The sequence below is a fragment of the Leuciscus leuciscus genome (assembly GCF_965113295.1).
Source record: "Leuciscus leuciscus genome assembly, chromosome: 16".
Classification (NCBI taxonomy): domain Eukaryota; kingdom Metazoa; phylum Chordata; class Actinopteri; order Cypriniformes; family Leuciscidae; genus Leuciscus; species Leuciscus leuciscus.
The window spans coordinates 4,344,367-4,363,902 of record NC_138740.1 but is presented as its reverse complement, the minus strand read 5'-3'; the positions used below and the strand labels follow the sequence as shown (position 1 = coordinate 4,363,902).

The 19,536-nt window shown below is 41.6% G+C and overlaps 2 protein-coding genes across 2 annotated transcripts in view; one reads left to right on the top strand and one right to left on the bottom strand.

Annotated features, from left to right (window-relative positions):
• stk32a (serine/threonine kinase 32A) overlaps window positions 1-11,360 on the top strand; it is a 76,620-nt gene extending 65,260 nt beyond the window's left edge. Inside the window, exons 12-13 of the mRNA XM_082141387.1 lie at window positions 3,282-3,346; window positions 8,177-11,360. Of these exons, the coding sequence (XP_081997513.1) occupies window positions 3,282-3,346; window positions 8,177-8,288 (177 nt within the window). The 3' untranslated portion in view covers window positions 8,289-11,360. The remainder of the gene's footprint in view (window positions 1-3,281; window positions 3,347-8,176) is intronic.
• Window positions 10,674-19,536, bottom strand: part of dpysl3 (dihydropyrimidinase like 3) — a 49,534-nt gene continuing 40,671 nt past the window's right edge. Inside the window, exons 12-14 of the mRNA XM_082141520.1 lie at window positions 15,193-15,372; window positions 13,766-13,922; window positions 10,674-11,859 (exon numbers count right to left, since the gene is read on the bottom strand). Coding sequence (XP_081997646.1) covers window positions 11,774-11,859; window positions 13,766-13,922; window positions 15,193-15,372 — 423 coding nt within the window. The 3' untranslated portion in view covers window positions 10,674-11,773. The remainder of the gene's footprint in view (window positions 11,860-13,765; window positions 13,923-15,192; window positions 15,373-19,536) is intronic.

The window sequence follows — 19,536 nt, the reverse complement described above, 5'->3', positions numbered from 1 at the left end:
ATTGGTCACCTCACCATATGGGTGTGAACCGATAGGACCTTTAAGAGTGTCTGATTAGTTCAGATCTTTGCTTAATCTCTTTGAGACAACATTTTCCTTTCTCCTTCCGGCAACTTCATCTTCAAGTTAACTTCTTTGGATTCAACGTGGATCAGGTTAATTTCTTTGGATTCAACGTGGATCAGGTTAATTTCTTTGGATTCAACGTGGACCACCCCAAGAACCCAAACGAACGCTTCAGCGCACTCCTGGCAAAATCATCAAGAATCTCAAGAATCTCCTGCATCTGGACTTGTTCAGCAACCGAAGTCAATGCAAGCACCCGTTCACAGCCTTTAGATGCGTTCCTAAGTTATTGTGCCTCTTCAAGGTGATCCTGATTCTCTGATGTTTCTCGTAGGTTGTGGTTAACCTATTGTAATCTTGCCATTCTCTTTTCTTCTCTCTTTTCTTCTCTCTCTCTTTCTTCACTTTTCTTTACTTTCTCTATTCTGTATACAATCTTTACTTAGTTTAGTTGTGTGTGTGTAGCCTACCGTAGTCTCGTATTTTAAACCATTATATCCACGCTTTATTTACTGTTTTTGCCACTCACAAAAATGTCGAAGTCACTTAAACATCTTGATCTAGCGATACCTATGCTATTACCCTGCTAGTACTTTATTTACTTTAGTTGGAAAAGGTTATTCTTTCTTGGCCAGGAAGATAATTTATTTCCTAGAATTAATAATTGATTATGCTTTCTCTTCATTGGATGAACTGATTAAATAATTGTACTATTAATTCTGCTACAGTCAATTCTAAAAAATAATTCAAATATTTATATTTAATTATAATACGTTAAAATGAATGACATATATATCTTTTGAGCTAATTTGCTACAGTCTCTTGTAGACCAACTATCGGCTTAAGGTCTGGCCAGATTGTGGCCTATTCTAGTCAAGAACCATCCCTTTAGATAAAAAATATATTTTGTTTATGTGTTTTTAAGCGGCATCTTTTGTCCAAGTAATCATTTGAAATAATGAAATGGCTCCATCAAGGGTTGTAAAGAAAACCATTTTCTTTATAACTTTGTTGTCAGCATTTCTGGCCATCCAAAACACAAATACAGAATATTTTGGAGAAATAAATCAGAAGGCGGGATACACAGTTCTGCTCATGGACATCTACTTTAGTTGCTCTAATTCAATGGTTCCCAACCTTTTGACTACAGGGCCCTCGACCAATTAAGACAATATTCGCAAATAGCAGTTTCTGCCTACTAAAACTTTAGAACTTGACATAACTAGAATAATTTCATTCTTAAATTTCCATGTCTGGAAATTACTTTTAAAATTCCCTCAGTAAAAAGGTTTCCCAAGACCATGGAAACCGGCACCTTAAATAAAAATGATAGTTGTAGGAACTTTTGTAAGATTGTCACTTCAAAGGATCGTTGATATTAGCCCCATGTTTGTATTGCCTTCCAACTTATCCATTTTGTTTTGCATTACAATATATCCTTTTTTGTATTGTGCCTGTGCATACCTTTTGTTTGTATTGAAGGTTTTATGTCATGGATAAGAAAATAAATTGTCGTCACGGTAGTGAAAATGTGAATGCCCACTTTCCTTAGCAGAGCAAGGGCAGCCTCCACGACTTTGGTTTAGATACCAGGAGACTGGGACAACCCATTCGAGGCAGAATCGATACGTTGAAGTATGTGTCTTTGAGGTCGATTGTTGCGAGCGGACGAACGCACATGAGAATGCGTTTCTGCGTTAACATCTTGAATGGGAGCTTGTGAAGGGCCCAGTTCAAGACTCGCAGATCTAAGGTCAGCCATAACCCACCGTCTTTTTTGGGTATGATGGAGTACCCTCGCTGTGAACCGCGCACCATACCCGGGAACCAACCATCCAACCATGAGCGCTTGAGATAAGGTGGATGGTTCCACTCGAGTCCGATGCCCACGATGACATGGAAAAGCATGTCCGTCAACTCTGAATCCAATTCAGTGCGAGTGACCACCCCAGAAGGTCGAAGCTCAACTTCATCTCCGATGCAGCTATTGACAACTGGTCCTCACCTAGAGAGCCGAATGACACATTGGTTCTCTTCTGAGGACTCGTGCCATCATCCGGCAGTTCAACGGCACACGGCACATTGGAGGAGCGGGAGGTCAGTGCAGACTCCCACTGTAACCCTAAGGTCTCCCAGAGTGTTAACCTCCCTGCCATGTGCTCTGAAGAGGAACCGGGCTTGGTAACAGCAGAGGGGACTTCACGAGAAGAGTCGTGACCGCAGTGTCGACATGGCCATTTTCTCGCAATGAGGACATGAACAATCCACGAATGGATTGAATGGAATGGAAAGAGTTGAGGACAGGAATCGTGATTGTGCATTCATTATTTGAGACTGTGAAAAAGTCAAATAAAATCTACCTTTTTATAGTGGTCTTTGCAAACAAATCTTTTCATGAAACATTTGCCATTTCACATGGTTTTACCGTGCACCTCTTGACAAAAGCAAAAGTGAAATGCTTGACTTTTGGTTGCTTCCTCGTCACAAAGTGTTGTCAGTGTGAATCCTCCCAAAGGCCTCTTTCAGCTGTTCTGTTTAGTCTTTCTGACATCCTGCTGTTTGAGCACCTGTAGTCAGCGACAGCTCAGTTCAGTAGGGCAAACTCATTGTCTGGACTCAGTCTGGATGCTTCAGTCACACTGATAATGCTTCTCTTCTCTGAGATGACTGCACTGACCTGACAAAACAACACAAAATGGCGATGACTGTGAGGAAGACCCCGTGAATTCACACTTTAGGGGCATTTGGTTCATGTCTATTAGCTTTGATGTACTCTCTAAAAATGACAAACATTAACCTTTAGCAAAAAGCCTTTTTGTTTTTTTGAGAAAAATCTTCCTTTTCTGGAAAAACAGACTGTAAATATTGTCGACATCATCTATCACTAAGGGTATCCAATTTTTGGTCTAATCAAAAGCTACTCTAGAATGAGTATAACCCTCCTTTTAATACTAACCACTTCTGACCATTGTCTAAATGGCTCTGTTAACGTTTCTTGTTTCTCACATTCAACTAGCCTAAAAATGTCATCCCAAAATCAAACAGAGTGGTTCATAATGAAGTGCAGCGGAGCAGAATCAAGAATATCAAATATTTGGGGGGACTTGTCACCCTCATTGTCTATGATGGTTACGGCACTGCTTATTTCCGAATCCACTCCACTTTGTCTCATTTAATGTGAAACATTAACTCATTCTTTTCTTTTGATTGTGCAGAATGGGCAAATCCAACAACGCTTAGAGACTGTCCAAAGAGATTTCATCGTCTTCAACAGGGAAAAGTAAGAAAACTTGACAACTTTGTAAGGACATGACACCTTTTTTTGTTTGAATTTTTACAATAACATTCAGTTTCATGCATCATTTTCCTTTGTAAAGCAAGTGTTTTGTTATTTAATCTCAACAGTTGTTCTATATATTTATTCATAATATTGAGATATATGTGCATTGGTAAAGTTACACCTTGAAGTTTTTTAACTTTTTATGAAATGCAAGAGTTTTGAAACACCCTTGGCCAAATGAGGTTTTGCACTTATGTTCCAATATATATATATATATATATATATATATTAGTTCCCTTCCAGTAGGTCATGTTCGACGCCACGTCGGACTGACCAGCTAAACTACTTCAAGTGTAACTAAACAAGACAATGCGAGATTGGCATCTGCCACTCTACCCCGCAGTGCTATAAATGGGCAGCAGGTGCATCGCATATAAGCTTTTCGCTTCGATACCGAGCAGTTTTACTGTTTCTGCTCTACAATCTATTGTGGCAAGCAGGACGAGGCAGAGGGCCGTGAGAGAACGGCGCGAGGCTGGTGGCGTGATTGATAATGAGCAACACCTGCACGACGCACCAGTCTCGTATCACTCACGGAGGAGCGGAAGCATAAAGTAGGAGCAACGACAGTGGAGATCGAGAGAGGCCAGGCCTGGATTTATGTTGTGTTTTGTTATATGTGACAGCAGTCGTCCGTGAGGGGCTGCTGTCTTTACTTTCATTTTGTATTTGTTTATTTTACGTTTATTCAAGTTTTTGAATGTTCGCCGGTTCCCGCCTCCTTCCTCCCACAACATCTAACCTTGCTACATCTATGTTGAGAGAGTGTTCTTCGATACTCTTATTCTTTTTGGAAAGAAGCATCTGCAGTTGGTGTTGGTGTGACAATGCTTCAGAGGTGGTCGCGGTCTCATAAAGAGCTTAAAAAACAGCTGTTTTCACAGCTCTTTAAAGAGTGAGTGCACACAGCAGGCTGCACTGTCTCTGCTTGTGTTACCGCGCCTTCAATGAGAGTGAGTGCACGCAGCAGGCTGCACTAAATCCCTACTTGTGTTGCCGCGGAGCTTCCCCTGTGAGTTTTCAGCACCTGAGAGAGCTAATTTCCCTAGAAGAGCTTACACGGTTGTGACACTGCGTCTTTTTAAATATGTCATTCCACTCGTGTGTTTCTGGATGCGGTCGTTACCTGGCACCGGCTGATGGTCACGATCGTTGCCTCACGTGTCTGGGCTTCGTGGATGAGTCATGCACCCACTGCGGGAAGATGACCATCTCTGTGTTGCAGTCGAGACTCGAGTACCTCAGACGAGGTAAAGTCCCTTCGCCTATTCCTCAATCTAGTTCCTCTTCTGGTGGTCATCAGAAGAGGTCTACTTCGGCAAATAGCGGCGGTGAACTGAGGATTACGGTTAGGGCTTCCTCCATGAGGAACCAACCTCCGTGGGGCCCTCACCCCTCTAACACACCGCAGCCAGTCGAGCTTCCAGAGGAACACGCTGGACCTTCTAAACGTAGTGTACCAGCTGTATCCTTCAGGGCTCCGCCCGATGAACAGATGTTGATCGCTGCATCAGAGGGTGAGTCTGGATTCTCTGGGGATGAAGATTCTGCTGCGTTGCCACCTTCGGGAATGGTAGCGTTGTCCGAGTCTGACCCAGAGTTGATGGTTATGCTTTCCCGGGCTGCAGATAGCGTTAGGCTCGAGTGGAACCCTCCACCGTGTCCCGAACCCTCGAGGCTGGATGATTGGTTTCTCAAGGTGGCTCGCGCTGGTTCTCAGCATCCCGCCCCACTTCCATTCTTCCGGGAGGTGCATGAGGAGCTTACTAGGTCATGGACGGCACCTTTTACTGCCAGAAATCGACCAGGTCCATCGATGGTGGAGCGGCCAAGGGTTATGCGGGGATCCCGTGGTGGAGCGGTCGGTTGCGATGCTATTGTGTCCAAGCACCGCTGCCACCTGGCGGGGTAATCCGCGTCCCCCCTCCTGGGCCTGAAAGTACTTGTCCTATCTAACATGCAAGGCTTACGGAGCTTACGGAGAGGCCCCCTCTGCCTTGCACGCCATGGCGCTTCTCCAGGTCTACCAGGCCAAAGCGCTCAAGAATCTGCACGAGGGTAGTTCCGACCAGGGCGTTATTCAGGAATTGCACGCAGCGACCGGCCTCACCCTACGAGCGACTAAAGTCACTGTGCGCTCCCTGGGTCGGTCGATGTCCACTCTGGTGGTCCAGGAATGCCATCTCTGGCTGTGCCTAGCGGACATGAGGGATGCAGACAAAATTCGGTTCCTAAATTCTTCGGCAAAACAGTTGAGAGCTGCGCCCAGCGGTTCGCGGACGCAACCAAGCCTCCTCACGCACCCTCTACCCAGCCGTGGAATCAGGTAAGTGTTGCACCGCACACTCAGACCCCACTTCGGGCCACCATTGAGCCTCCTGAGTTGGGTCTCTGCGTTCCACCTTGCTGCGCCACTGCATCCGTGATACCTTTGGCCCTGTTGGTACGGTGTCTTGGGGCCTGGCTAGCTCTCCGCAGCCACGTATTGGCCCGTACGGATAGCACTGCAACCATTGCGTACATCAACCGTCAAGGTGGTCTACACTCCCGTCACATGTCGCAACTCACCCGCCATCTCCTCCTATTGAGCCAGAAGCATTTGAGGTCGCTTCGTGCCATTCACATTCCAGGCGTGCCCAATATTGCAGACGATGAGCTCTCAAGACAGCCTGCGCTTTTGGGAGAGTGGAGACTCCATCCCCAGGTGGTTGGATCTGGAAACGTTTTGGAGTCACTCAGGTAGGCCTATGCAAATATGCGTTTTCCCCAGTCAGCCTTTTCGCACAGACACTGTGCTAAGTCAGGAAGGACGAGGAGCAGGTCTTGTTAGTACTGGCCCGACCGGACCTGATTCCCAGAACTCTCACTCCTCGGGTCAGCCCCTCCCTGGCGCATTCCTCTGAGGAAGGATCTGCCTTTTCCTTTGAAAAGGGGCACCTTATAGGAGGTTCTAGGTAGTAAACACCATCACTTCGGCGCGAGCACCGTCTACAAGACACGCTTACGCCTTGAAGTGGAACCTGTTCGTCGAGTGGTATTCTCACCGAGAAGCCCGATCAGGGCCGTGCTCTCCTTCCTGCAGCTGGGGTTGGAGCGAAGACTGTCTCCCTCCACCCTTGAAAGTATGCTGCCGCGATATCTGCACATAACAGCCCCATAGGAGGTAAATCAGTGGGGAAGCACAACCTGGTAATCAGGTTCCTCAGGGGGGCGAGGAGGATTTAACCTTCTCCATACCCTCTTGGGATTTGTCTCTGGTGCTTATTTGAGCCATTGTAGTCTGCTGAGTTGAAAGTTCTGTCGATGAAGGCATTAAGCCTGGAATTCGGGTCAGCTGACTCTCAAGTGATCCTGAGACCTCGGCCCGGATATGTGCCCAAAGTTCCCACCACTTCCTTCAAGGACCAGGTGGTGAACATGCAAGCACTGCCCCTGGAGGAGGCAGACCCAGCCCTAGCTTTGCTTAATCCCGTTAGCGATTTGCGCTTGTCCATGGATCGAACACAGAGCAAACTAGCTTTTTGTCTGTTACCGAGGCCAGCAGAAGGGAAAGGCCGTCTCCAAGCAGAGGATGGCCCACAGGATAGTGGATGCCATCGCCTTGGCGTACCAAGCCCAAGGTGTGCCTTGCCCGCTCGGGTTGAGAGCTCACTCTACTAGAAGTGTTGCATCCTCCTGGGCGCTGGCACGAGGCGCTTGCTGACAGATATCTGTAGAGCTGCGGGCTGGGCGACACCTCTGTTGTATCCATGAGAACCGGTGCTAGGCTAGGTGCCCATATGTAGTGTCCCAGAGGGGATTGCATATGTGTATTCTTCCATGGTATAGCTCCTAATCGGAAGCCCGTGTCTTTCCATAGACAGATTCCGCTCTGTTGTCTCTGCCAGGTGTAGTCTCCTCCCTAACTAGGTCGAAGCCAACCCAGAGACATTCCATATGTAGTAGAGCCCTAGTGGGTTAGTCTATGTGTGTAGTTCCACATTTACCTCCCTGCGGGCAGGATTTGGCTTCTGCAGCCGTCCTTTTTCAGTGGAAAGGGCACGCTTTCCAAGTGTTATCCAATAGTCTCACTGAGTGGGTCATGCTGAACAGCAGTGATCGACCTCTGCAACCTTACGCAGGGCACTGGAAGAGGCAGCATCTGTGGCGCTTTGGTAGAGATTCCCGATTCATCGGACAGTCTGGCATGGCGTGGAACGTGACCGACTGAAAGGGAACGTCTTGGTTACTTCTGTAACCCTCTGAAGGAGGGAATAGAGACGCCACGTTCCGTTGCCACAGTTGCTGTACCACCGCTGGGCGGCCGGGTCACCGGCTTGGCTCCTCAGCGAAAACCTGATATGCGATGTAACTGCTGGCCATTTATAATCTGCACTGTAAGGCAGAGCGACAGATGCAAATCTCAAATGCCAATGTGCATTGGCTCGTTTAGTTACACTATAAGTAGATTGGTCTCTCGCGTGATTCCTTATTCGTCGGGTCAGTCCGACATGGGATCGAGGGTAACATACGTATTTGTAGTATTATTTTTATTTTAGTTAAAAGTTTTAGTGATTTGTGTTCTTGGTTCTTATTTCTTTTATGAATTTTTAATAATTGTATAAGTTATTTTAGTACATCAAGTTAAACTATATGAAAAGGAGTAATGTTGACAATTAAATAATAATAAAAAATGAAGTGTATATATATATATAACTGCACATTTTCAGTTTTAACACTGTGTGAATCTTTATCGAGTCATGGATTTGTTATCCTTTCTTTGTTTTGGAGGTTGCGGAAAACCAAAGCAGACACTGAGACTAACAACCTCAATGTAGAAGAGACAAACAAAGCCATTCAAGACGGACAGAACAACAACGTACAGCACTGTTTATCAAGTTAACATTTGGCCGGAGGGACACGCCACAGCTTCCTTATTTCACCCCAAGCTCATGGCAGAGCAGACGCCCCACTGCAGTTTCCATGGAAAAATCCCCAGAAAATGCATGAGAAAATCCATGGAATATCATGGGTTCCAGGATGGATTCATCAAGCTAGTGTGCCCCTCATGCTCTGCATTCACTCAAAAACTGACGGCGTACGGTAGTTTACAGTGACTGACTGACATAAAACTGAATACAACAAAATACCATTTTCAAAAAAATTACTGAATGATGATGTTCTCTGCACCTGGCCGTGAAAATGTGTGCCTTACTAGTTTAATGGATTTCCCCTAAGCGTTTGGAGGCACATGAAGATTTACTGCTGTCTGATTCAGCGAGTGATCAGACTCGAGCCATTCGCCATGATTTATAAAGCTCTTCTTAACGTACAAATGCAGAGAACAGAATGCGAAAGATATTTATTTCACCTCATTATGTGATTAATTCCATCCATGTAAATGTGAATCTTACAGAGCTGCAAAATACTGTCATTTATGCCACTGAGAATACTTTTTTGCCTTTCTGGATCTAAAGCTTTTTTGAAAATTCATTGCTGGATCCCATTGTGCTGCTGAATAAGATATTGACGACACTGAACAGAAAAAAAACTGATAATAAAACAATTTAATAGCATCATCTGACAAGTCTGAGTAAGGTTTGCATAGCCTAGGAATATTCACGCAAGGTTGTTTCTGGCTCATTTATAAAAGAAGTTTTAGATTTGTAACATAAAAAATCCCCCGCACTGTAAAAAAAAAACCTTAAGTGAAAATGTTCTGTTTAAAGCTGCAGTCCGTAGTTTTTCCTCTTTGTCGCCATCTCTGTTCGAAATCTGCAATTGCAGTTATTCGCGGAATTATCAACTTTTTTCATGTGGGTTGTGCCTCGGCTCGGCACAGCGCGGAATCCATTGTTTTGAGGAGAATGTGCGGCTGTCAGTCGCCGCCGGTGTGGTGATCTGATAATCACAGATTCTACTTTTTGGAAGTTTGACATCCACTTTTGTTCTGACCAACTAAGGGGAAAAAGCATTGCAGTAAATCACGCTCATTTAATATAAATCAAACCGTGCAAATTATACTTTGTTCTCAAATTGTTAATGTTAACAACATCAGCATTGCGTTGACTACATTTAATGTGTATTAGGGCTACCTTTGGTTCTGTGCAGTCTAATTTCTAATTGTCATACCAACAAATTAATGTTCCTTAGAACTGGTTCTCTTTGAAATACAAACACACATATCTGTAACCAGATGCATATTTAAAACTGGAATGTAATAAAAATTTTACCTTCCAATATTTATCCTTGTTTTCCCATGGGCCGGTTGCAGTCTCTTTTTTCTGTAGCCACTCTGAAGTCTTTTGCATTTTACAGCGGGTGAATCTCCAGTTGTCACTGGTGATTGTCGTTTGAACCTTTCTGGTCCGCCATCAAATTTATACGTTTAATTATATAAAGTGCTGTGAGAAACAGCTATAAATCTCCAACACCCTCACACTCATAGCCTACTAGCCGAGACTCTTCTTTATGTGAACAGTACCACTGGAATTAAAAACATTATTACAAGCAGGGAGTTTTGAACACTGGCTGGTGATGTACTTGCTCAAACATTTATTTTGGATAATTTTTAACCCAAAAAATTATGGACTGCAGCTTTAAGTTTGGTGGAAACATACAAAATATTACTCATCTGATATCTCTCTTGTTTCTCAAGATGAATAAAAATCGCCATCTAGTGGCCAGGTGAATGTTAAATCTAACAGACAAACTACCCACAATGTGGAACAACAATGACAATAATTACAAGAAATATTATTGCTTCCAGTTTAATTTTAGAAATGACCATTTGTTTCGCTTTGTTATTATTCTAATCTATTTAAGAAGGTTTTACTGGTCAGGGTGATGTTTTACGCTGTTTCCACTGATTATGTAAATGAAAATGTGGACTGAGTTTGTATAGAGATTTGCAAATCAACCCTTCAGTTTGAAATACACTGTTAGCTGTGTTAGAGAACTTGGTAGCAAACAGAATAGAATAATTTATGTCTTACCACTTAATCCAGTGAGAACAATTAAATCAAATGATATTGTCACATCATAATCAGCTGTTTCACTCTTGGTCTGAAGCTATTTTTGAACACCTCTGTCCCAAAGAAAATGATGAATTTCCCTCATTCGCATCTGTACAGTGTCATATTTTCCATGTAATTGTTAATAAAAAACTACATTTAATTTCCTCACATGATAAGCATAGTGTTGTAAATGTGTTGAAAATGTTTGTGTGTATGTTTTAGACTAGTTTTTATTTCCTTGAACTGTAAGGTGATAAATCATATACAGGCAGTCAGTTGTAACTTCTGTTTATTGAGGAACAAATTTTGCACATCACACATTCACTTTGACCTGCTTTTTTTTTCTCCTTCATTTTTGACCCAGCTGTTAAAAAAACGGGGGGGAAAATACAATCAAACCTACATAAATATAATAAACGACATATTCCACATCCATCAGCAAATCACTTTATGCCATTGTTATTTGGGACATTTAACTCATTCCTCAACTAGACCTCTACCAAAGTGACATGACAGATTTAGATTTTAAAAACTTATTCCAATACTTCTGTGATTTAAGAAAAGACATTGTAGCACCTGTTCATCATTTTTCAATAGCTGACATTTGAGCTGTAATTATGGTCGCCTGAATATTCAACAAAACTGAAATGCAAAAGGTGAATATCTTTCCCATCTAGTTCACCTTTATTTTCCTTTACTGAGATTCAATGTGCCGGATTGAAGTTCAACTACTCCTTCATATATGACGGGTAACGGATTAAAAAAAAGCAGTACAGTATGTGAACTGGTGTTTGAGCAAATGCAAATGTTTTGTAATATTCTACACCAGTATATCATTGCATGTGTTTCCTTAACATTCATTCAACTTTATAATACTTAAAAAAACTCAACACTTCAACTTCATTTACAAAGTAACATTAACTAGCATAATCACAGCTGATATACGCAAAAGAAAAGAAGCTTACGAGGGAATACAGACAAAGCCCTATGAAATACATGACAGTAGTCCTTCCTCTACTGAACGCAAACGCCTGCTGGAAATTCTAAAGACTTTTAATTCTACTTCCTTTTTTAAACATTGCAAACCATCCAAACAAAGTCGGTTTCACTGTAATTCTAATGTCTTCTAGGTCAGTTTATCTAAACACATCTAAACGAACAAAACGCTACACTAAATGCCCTAATATCTGAAGGGGCTTTGCTTTCTTCAGAGGTGGACTACTGATCTTCAGTCGCTCAGCAGGAGTAAATCATGAAGGGTAAGGCATGAGGTCAGTGTTTTACGTTTCTTTTGTTTCATTTCCTGACTAATCACCTTACTTCTACATGGTTGATTTTATCCTGGTGGTCCCTCTTTACATGCTCTTTATGTTTAACTAAGAGAGGTGATGTTGGAGCGGCCACCAGGGGGCACAACGATACGTCTTCCAGCGGGTCTGACAGGGGCTTCTTCAGGACCTATGACAGGACACACAGAGAGAGAGGGTTACATGAGGGCACGGGTCTTTACTTAGACTCGGGTCTGATCACAGTAAAGCTGCGGTCCTGGGCGAAATATGGTCATTTCAATAGAAATCTGAGGGCGGAAAAGTTCCAGTTCCCCACACTGATGTCGCTTGTGTTCAAGTTGTTCATGTGAATTTGGTTTGAATTTAAAGTGCCTTATGTGTGAGCGATGCTTGGACAATGGACTTTTTTTTATGTGCCATACGCTAAATTTGGAATTGATATGCTTATAAATGTAAAGGATTTGAACTAGGAAATTGACGATTCTGTTACGTATCTTAGTTTCGGTGGACCTCCTTTACACATAGAAAAATACACATTTTAAATACACACACACACACACACACACAAAAACAATGGACCAACAAAAAATAAAAAAAGTTGTTCTCAAATTATATTTATGTTTTGACTCAAATCTTAAATTCTGACCATACTTAATATATTTTCTTTAGACATAAGCCAAAATGTTACTAAAATGTAGGACAATATAAATTTTTGGGGGCTTTTTACAATTTCACCATAAACAAAAGCTAAATTAGCTATAATATAAGAGTAGAATTGTTACTTAAGATAAAACTAAAAACATTTCTTTAGAGTACTTACTAAAATTAGAGAGAACTCTAAAAAGACCTTAAAGTTTATTGTGATGTATTTTTAAATTCCATGATATGTTCTGGATAAAAGCCACAATAATTCACAAAAAAGTTTAATACAATTTAGTTTAAAATATTTTTTAAACTATATGGTTTCTTTTCTTTTTTTTAATCAGTAGGGAGTGTTATTTATGGAAGCTTGTTTCTGCCACTGAATAAAAAAAGAGGTAATTGTGACTTTTTGGGCCCTATCTTACCCAATGCGGCGCGAGTGTTTTTTGCTAGTTTCAGCCCGACGCAATTATCATTTTCACGTCATGCAACACGTTGTTTAAATAGCAAATGCATTTGCGCCCATCTGTGCGCCTATGGTCTGCTGGTCTGAAAACCAGGTGTGTTCAGGCGCATTGTTGGTGCGTTGCTATTTTGAAGCAACAGAAATACACTGCGCCATTGACCGACTGACACCTGTCTAAAGTCAATGGCGCAATATTTTTTTTTGTTATTTAAAGAGCGTGTTAGTAATGTACTTCTATAGACGGGTCCACAACGCGCGTACACTCTGTTTATTACACAAACAGGGACGTGCAGCAGCACACAAACATGGCAAATATTAAAAATAAAAGGATTACAATGTAAAAGATTATTATTGTGTACATAAAGATATGGTGGAATCCGGCTTGTCCCGTAGATGTTCTGCTTGCGCACTTTAACCTCGCGCACGAGCAGATCCGTTTGCGCTCTGGAGACGCGTTCGGTCTTTCCACTATCAAATTCCGTCATGTAAATAGTGAATCCGCCATGGCGCGAGCACAACTGGCATTTAAAGGGAATGGGAGATGAGACTCTGATTGGTTTAACGCACGTAAATCCCATAACACACCCATTACTCATTAAGAGAATAGGGACGACCCTTTTAGACCATGCGCCGGGAGCACCGACCATTTTTCCCGTCGTTAAACTAGCAAAAGTGGATTTGGACACGCACTAAATGCCCTTGTGCCAGCACTTACATCATTAAAATACGGCCCTTTAGTTCACAATTCTGACTTTCTCAGAGTTTATATTTTGCATATTTTTTAATAAATGTATAGATAAGTCACTGACTCCTTATCTAGCACATATCATTGCATATATTTAGACTTTTTATGGATTAACGCTGGGTTCTGCGACTGTTTTATCCCACTATAATTCAATAATTATGCCAATTTGATGTTTGCGTCTGCACTGTTGTATGAATACGAGACATCATTTCCCAGGGTTACCGGATAGCGTGAAGCCAGACTGATGGAGGTTCCTTAGAGGGGCTTTGGTGGGTGAGGAACGGGTGGAGGCAGACGGTGTTCCTCCCCTCGACATGGCTGTAAACTCAGACACGGGCCCGTCATACATGCCCCTGGGGACCGCCTTCAGTGTGGCCATCTGTACGACACAGAGACACAAAACACTTCAGCTTTACACAAGATTGTGTAGCATACCGTTTATAGAGAGAGAGAGAGAGAGAGAGAGAGAGAGAGAGAGAGAGAGAGAGTTTGGGTGTTGGCAATTACATTCCATAGATGCATCTATCCTCATGTGGGCCGTTTTGGGAAACTGCGTGTTCACGTAAATTGTACATTTCATGTTCTCTTGGAAATTGATTCCAGATTTTGCTGACAGATTGTTGAGAAGGTTAATCATGTTGCCCTATTTCTACAATGTAAGCAAGATATAAACTGGCTAAAAACTGGAGTAAAGAGTCTAAAAATGTAAATATATTTTCAAGATTTCCAAAGCAACTTTTCATTAAAGGGACAGTCCACCCAACATGAAAATTCATGAATTAAAATGAATCATTAACTCACCCTCGTTTCATTCCAAACCTTTTTTTGAAAATCTTTGAAACACAAATGAAGATATTATTTATAAATTTCTTAATGATCAGGCTAAAATAAACCTCATTGGTTTTCATGCATCAAACAAGCATGAGCATCAATTTACCATATTTGATGAGCTCTATGTGTGTTGATTTAATACATGTATTTGTTTACTTGAATTAAACCACTCAATTCATATTGATTACCTTTACAAGCTTAAAGGTTTTGGTTTAATGGATGGACAGAAATCCCTCAGATTTCATAAAAAATATCTTGTTTATATATTGTATTTCGAAGATTAACCAAAGTCTTATGGGTGAGTGAAAGATGACAGAATTTGGTAACACTTTATTTGGACGGTCCACTTCAGACATTTCTACTGACTATAAGTAACTTTGCAACTACATGTCAACTTATTCTACAAACCCGAACCCTATTTAACAGTCTACCACTAATCTAATGAGAGTTAGTTAGTAGAACGTCTAAAGTGGACCATCCAAATAAATTGTAACCCATAATTTTAATTTTTGGGTTAACTATCCCTTTAAGTGTTGCATTTTCATTTTGTACCATGTGATCACTTTGATATGACCTCTTTCTAAACCTTCAGCTTCCTTCTGTCTGCTTTTGTCATGATGGTGGAGTGTTAAACTAACAGTTTCAACTCTTTACAGGGCAAAAATCACAGGTCTACATTCCCCAATTTTTAAGACATTAACTAGGTTTGCCTTTCCCAAAGGAAATGATGATAAACTGCAAAAAAAATTGTGTAGAAGAAAAAGGGGAATAAAATGAAAATACAGATGAACTCCTGTTCTTCTCAGCATGAGCTCTACCTGTTTCCTGGCTTTGACACGTTTGTAAGCGAAGTCAGGAAACGGGGTGCAGGGAATAAAGCGTCCAGTGCCAGAGGTCGCGTGCAGGTTCCCATCCTCCAGAACTATCTTCCCCTGGCAGATGACCAGCAGGGGCGCACCTCTCAGCTCCATGCCCTCCAACACATTATACTCCGCCGCCTAGAACAACACAAGAACATCACGCTAAGAAAGGGCATTACACAACACTCGTGGAACAACAATGACCACGGTCGTACATTACATGGTACACATGTACCATGCCCAGACGGTAACAGTGTCGGCCCAGATCCGGGCCACATCTGGCACATGTGGATTCAACGCGTACCAGATGTGGGCCAACACTTTGTTGCTGTCCGGGTGGCCGTTTTTTGTTTCATAATGGAATGTTTGTATATTAAATCACATTTTGGCTTTTTATAGACCTTATGCGCCAGAGAAACGAGGGCGCCGCCATCTTTAGAATATTGTCTTTTAACTTCCGTTTTTGCGGTCGCTCTGTATATTTCTATGGCGCTGCTGTCCAGGAGTAATTAGCTTTTGAAGTGGATTTAATTCATGTAAAGTTAACGAAAGTTATCATGAGGACTAGGGTTGGGTACCGAAACCCGGTTCCAATAGGGAACCGGTTCCGACGTAAACGGTAGTATCGAGACCGAATAAGAACGCAACTTTCGGTGCCTGATTTCGGTGCCTGACTTTTTTCACCGCCCCCTATAAAACATTCTATGATATCAGACTGCGTAGCCTATAATAAAAGATAATGAATTTCAAACCTGAACCAAACATATTTTTATTCAAAGATCAACAGTCTGTCATTATTCTGTATTGACAGGTGCAATATTTGAAAATCGATCAAATATATTTTTTTATTACATTTATATCTGCATTTATGTAAAAACTTATGGCGCTTTTCCACTGCATGGTACGGCTCGGTTCGGCTCGGTACGGTACGGTTCGACTCGGCACGGAACGGTTCGGCTCGCTTCGCTTTTCCACTGCGTGGTACGACTCGGCTCGGTACGGCACGGTTCGGTTCGCTTTAGCTCGGTTGCTTTTCCACTGCAGTTAGTACCGCTTCAAAGTGGGTGGGACTGATCGTTATAGCTGCCGTCTCTACTGCCATGACATCATCATATTAAATGCGAATTTTTCATTCCGTGTTTCCCCATCCACTCCTCGGCAACCAACGAGAGGAACGTCTGCACCTCGTCCACTGACCACGATTCAGCCATTTCTTTTTTTGAAGTTTATAAAAAAAAATTTAAGCAAATACTTTTAAAACAAGTGCTACAGTTGGCTGTTGTCTACTGGCTATTTAAATCTAGCGGGTTTAGTGTCTCGTGTCGTAAATACAATGACGCTGGTAGTGATGATTCTGTCTGACCAATCAGTGATCTGCAGTGTTTTCACGTCACATTTTAGTATCGGTACGGTACGCTTGGAACCTCAACAGAGGTGGTACCATTTAAAGCGAGCCGAAGCGAGCCGTACCGTACCATGCAGTGGAAACGCGTCATAAGTGAGCCGTACTGAACCGAGCCGTACCGTACCATGCAGTGGAAAAGCGCCAAAGCGTGCCGTACCGAACCGAGCCGTACCGTACCATGCAGTGGAAAAGCGCCATTAAACTTTCAAACATCAAAATGTCATTTATTAATATGTTTTCATGTCAAAATGACATGCAAACATCTTTTCCTATTCTATTTTGCTTGCTATTTTGCAGGCTTGCGTGTCGCGTGAAAAATAGGCGTCGGTTCTGTTTCTAGCATGCACGAGTTTTCCGCGCGGCTCACGCAGGCAGTGTGCAAGCTCTAACCTGTTAACAGGGGAGCCGAAATAAAAACGGACACGCCACGCAGCCAGTGTGTCGCCGGCCTCAACCTCCGCAGACAGTTTTTAATGTTTATAAGACAATAACTACTCAAGATTTTGCTGTAGTATAATTTTCGGGACAATTAGGGCCAGATTCGGGATTCGGGACAACAGTTTAGATTTTTCGGGACGTCTGGTCACCCTAGTGTGTGTGTGTGTGCTCGCGTCTCAGATGAGTATGTGCGCGGAGAGTTCCGCGCGTCTCGTGTAGATGTGACGTTGTGCATTTCATATAGTTGGAGCATTCAGCAGTATACTGCTACATGTATGTGTGACTACTTAGTATACGTTATGTGTATGCAAGCGTTGTATGAGTGCGTGAATGAAGTTCGATTTAAAGGACAAATCCAGTGAAAAATGAACCTAGGGGTAATTATTAACACATGGTTACTGAGTCGATCGTTCCCTGAGATGCGTTTTCATGATAATCAAATATAAAGTGTTTTATCTTTAAAAACAGATTAGTTCATAACAATAGTATATGGGGCACAGAGTAAGTAAAAGTAAATCGCTAGTTAATACCACTAACAAGGCTCAAAATAGTCTCACACTAACACGGTAGCATAATGAGGGTCCATACATGCAAACCGAAACATTGAGAACTTTGTAAGTGTACAGACAGTTTAATAAGAAGATACTTTATAAAGACAGTACATTACGCGTTTACAGGCAGGCGTCATCTTGGAAAACAGTCTCGACTAGTCGAGCAACGAACGCCGCGCTAAGTGAGCTGGTCGATAGGAATTACGCATAGTGAAATCTAACGTAGCACGGCGTTCATGACTCGATTAGTCGAGACTGTTTTCCAAAATGGATCCTGCATGTAAACGCGTAATGTACTGTCTTTATAAAGTATCTTCTTATTAAACTGTCTGTACACTTACAAAGTTCTCAATGCTTTGGTTTGCATGTATGGACCCTCATTATGCTACCATGTTAGTGTGAGGCTATTTTGAGCCTTGTTAGTGGTATTAACTAGCGATTTACTTTTACTTACTCTGTGCCCCATATACTATTGTTATGAGCTAATCTGTTTTTAAAGATAAAACACTTTATATTCGATTATCATGAAAACGCATCTCAGGGAACGATCGACTCGGTAACCATGTGTTAATTACCCCTAGGTTCATTTTTCACTGGATTTGTCCTTTAAGCCCTAGACGGCCCCTCATATCTATTCGTTCTGGTGAAATCACAAAATATAGCCTAATGCACACAAAGTGTCCCTGCTTGATATACAACCACTGATGAGCATAATCGATTTAAAAAAACAACAACAAACAAACAAACAAAAACCTACGAATGCGGATTAGAACCCAAAACCTCTGACACTCTTGACTAAAGTTCAAGTTCAGCTGCAGTGTTCCTCTTCGGGTAAGTCTAGTATTTTAATGCCAACGGCAAATCTTGCATATCAAGTATGAAGTATATCAAGTATATTTATATGAGGCTATACTATGTGTGTTAAATATTTCTGCTCAGTGTCAGATATTTCTCTGTTTTGTAAAAGTCTATAATATATAATACGTAATATAATATACATATATATATATATATATATATATATATATATATATAATATATATAAATAATATGAGAAGACAAAATTTTGATCTTAACTTAATTGTTTTCGGCTACATCAGTAGCCTTTTAAACGGCACAATTTTTTATTTAATCAGAAATCAGAAAATCTTTTTCAGAAAACACACACAGGTATTATTTTTTTGATAAAGTGTGTACGGTTTCATTTTCTTAAGTACCGGTTTAAGAACCGTTTAAGCACCGGAACCGTTTGAAAAATACAGAGTAGGTACTGGTATCGGATAAAACCCAACCAATACCCAACCCTAATGAGGACTGTAATGTTTAAAGCAGATGTCTTAACAAATGTCAGTCGACCGGGAAGATTTTAAAATGAGCCGTTCGTTAATAAACACGCAAAATCGCTGTGAAAATACAGACCGGAAGTCAAAAGACAATGAGCGCAGCGCTGAAAAGGGGCGGAGCTACATAAGGTCTATATGATTAACTGAACTGAAGAAATAATCAACAGATTAACAGTCTACAAGTATTTACCATTCAAACGTTTGTTTTTGAAAGAAGTCTCCTTATTTGATCAAAAATACGGTAAAATCAGTAATATTATGAAATATTATTACAAATTAAAAGAACTGGTTTCCATTTGGATATATTTTAAAATGTAATTTATTCCTGTGATCAAAGCTGAATTTTCAGCATCATTACTCCAGTCTTCAGTGTCACATGATCCTTCAGAAATCATTCTAATATGATGATTTGCTGCTCAAGACACATTTATTATTATCAATGTTGATATAAGCAGTGCTGTGCTGCTGCTTAAAGGGTTAGTTCACCCAAAAATGAAAATTCTGTCAGTAATTACTCACCCTCATGTTGTTCCAACCCTGTAAGACCTTCGTTCGTCTTCGAAAC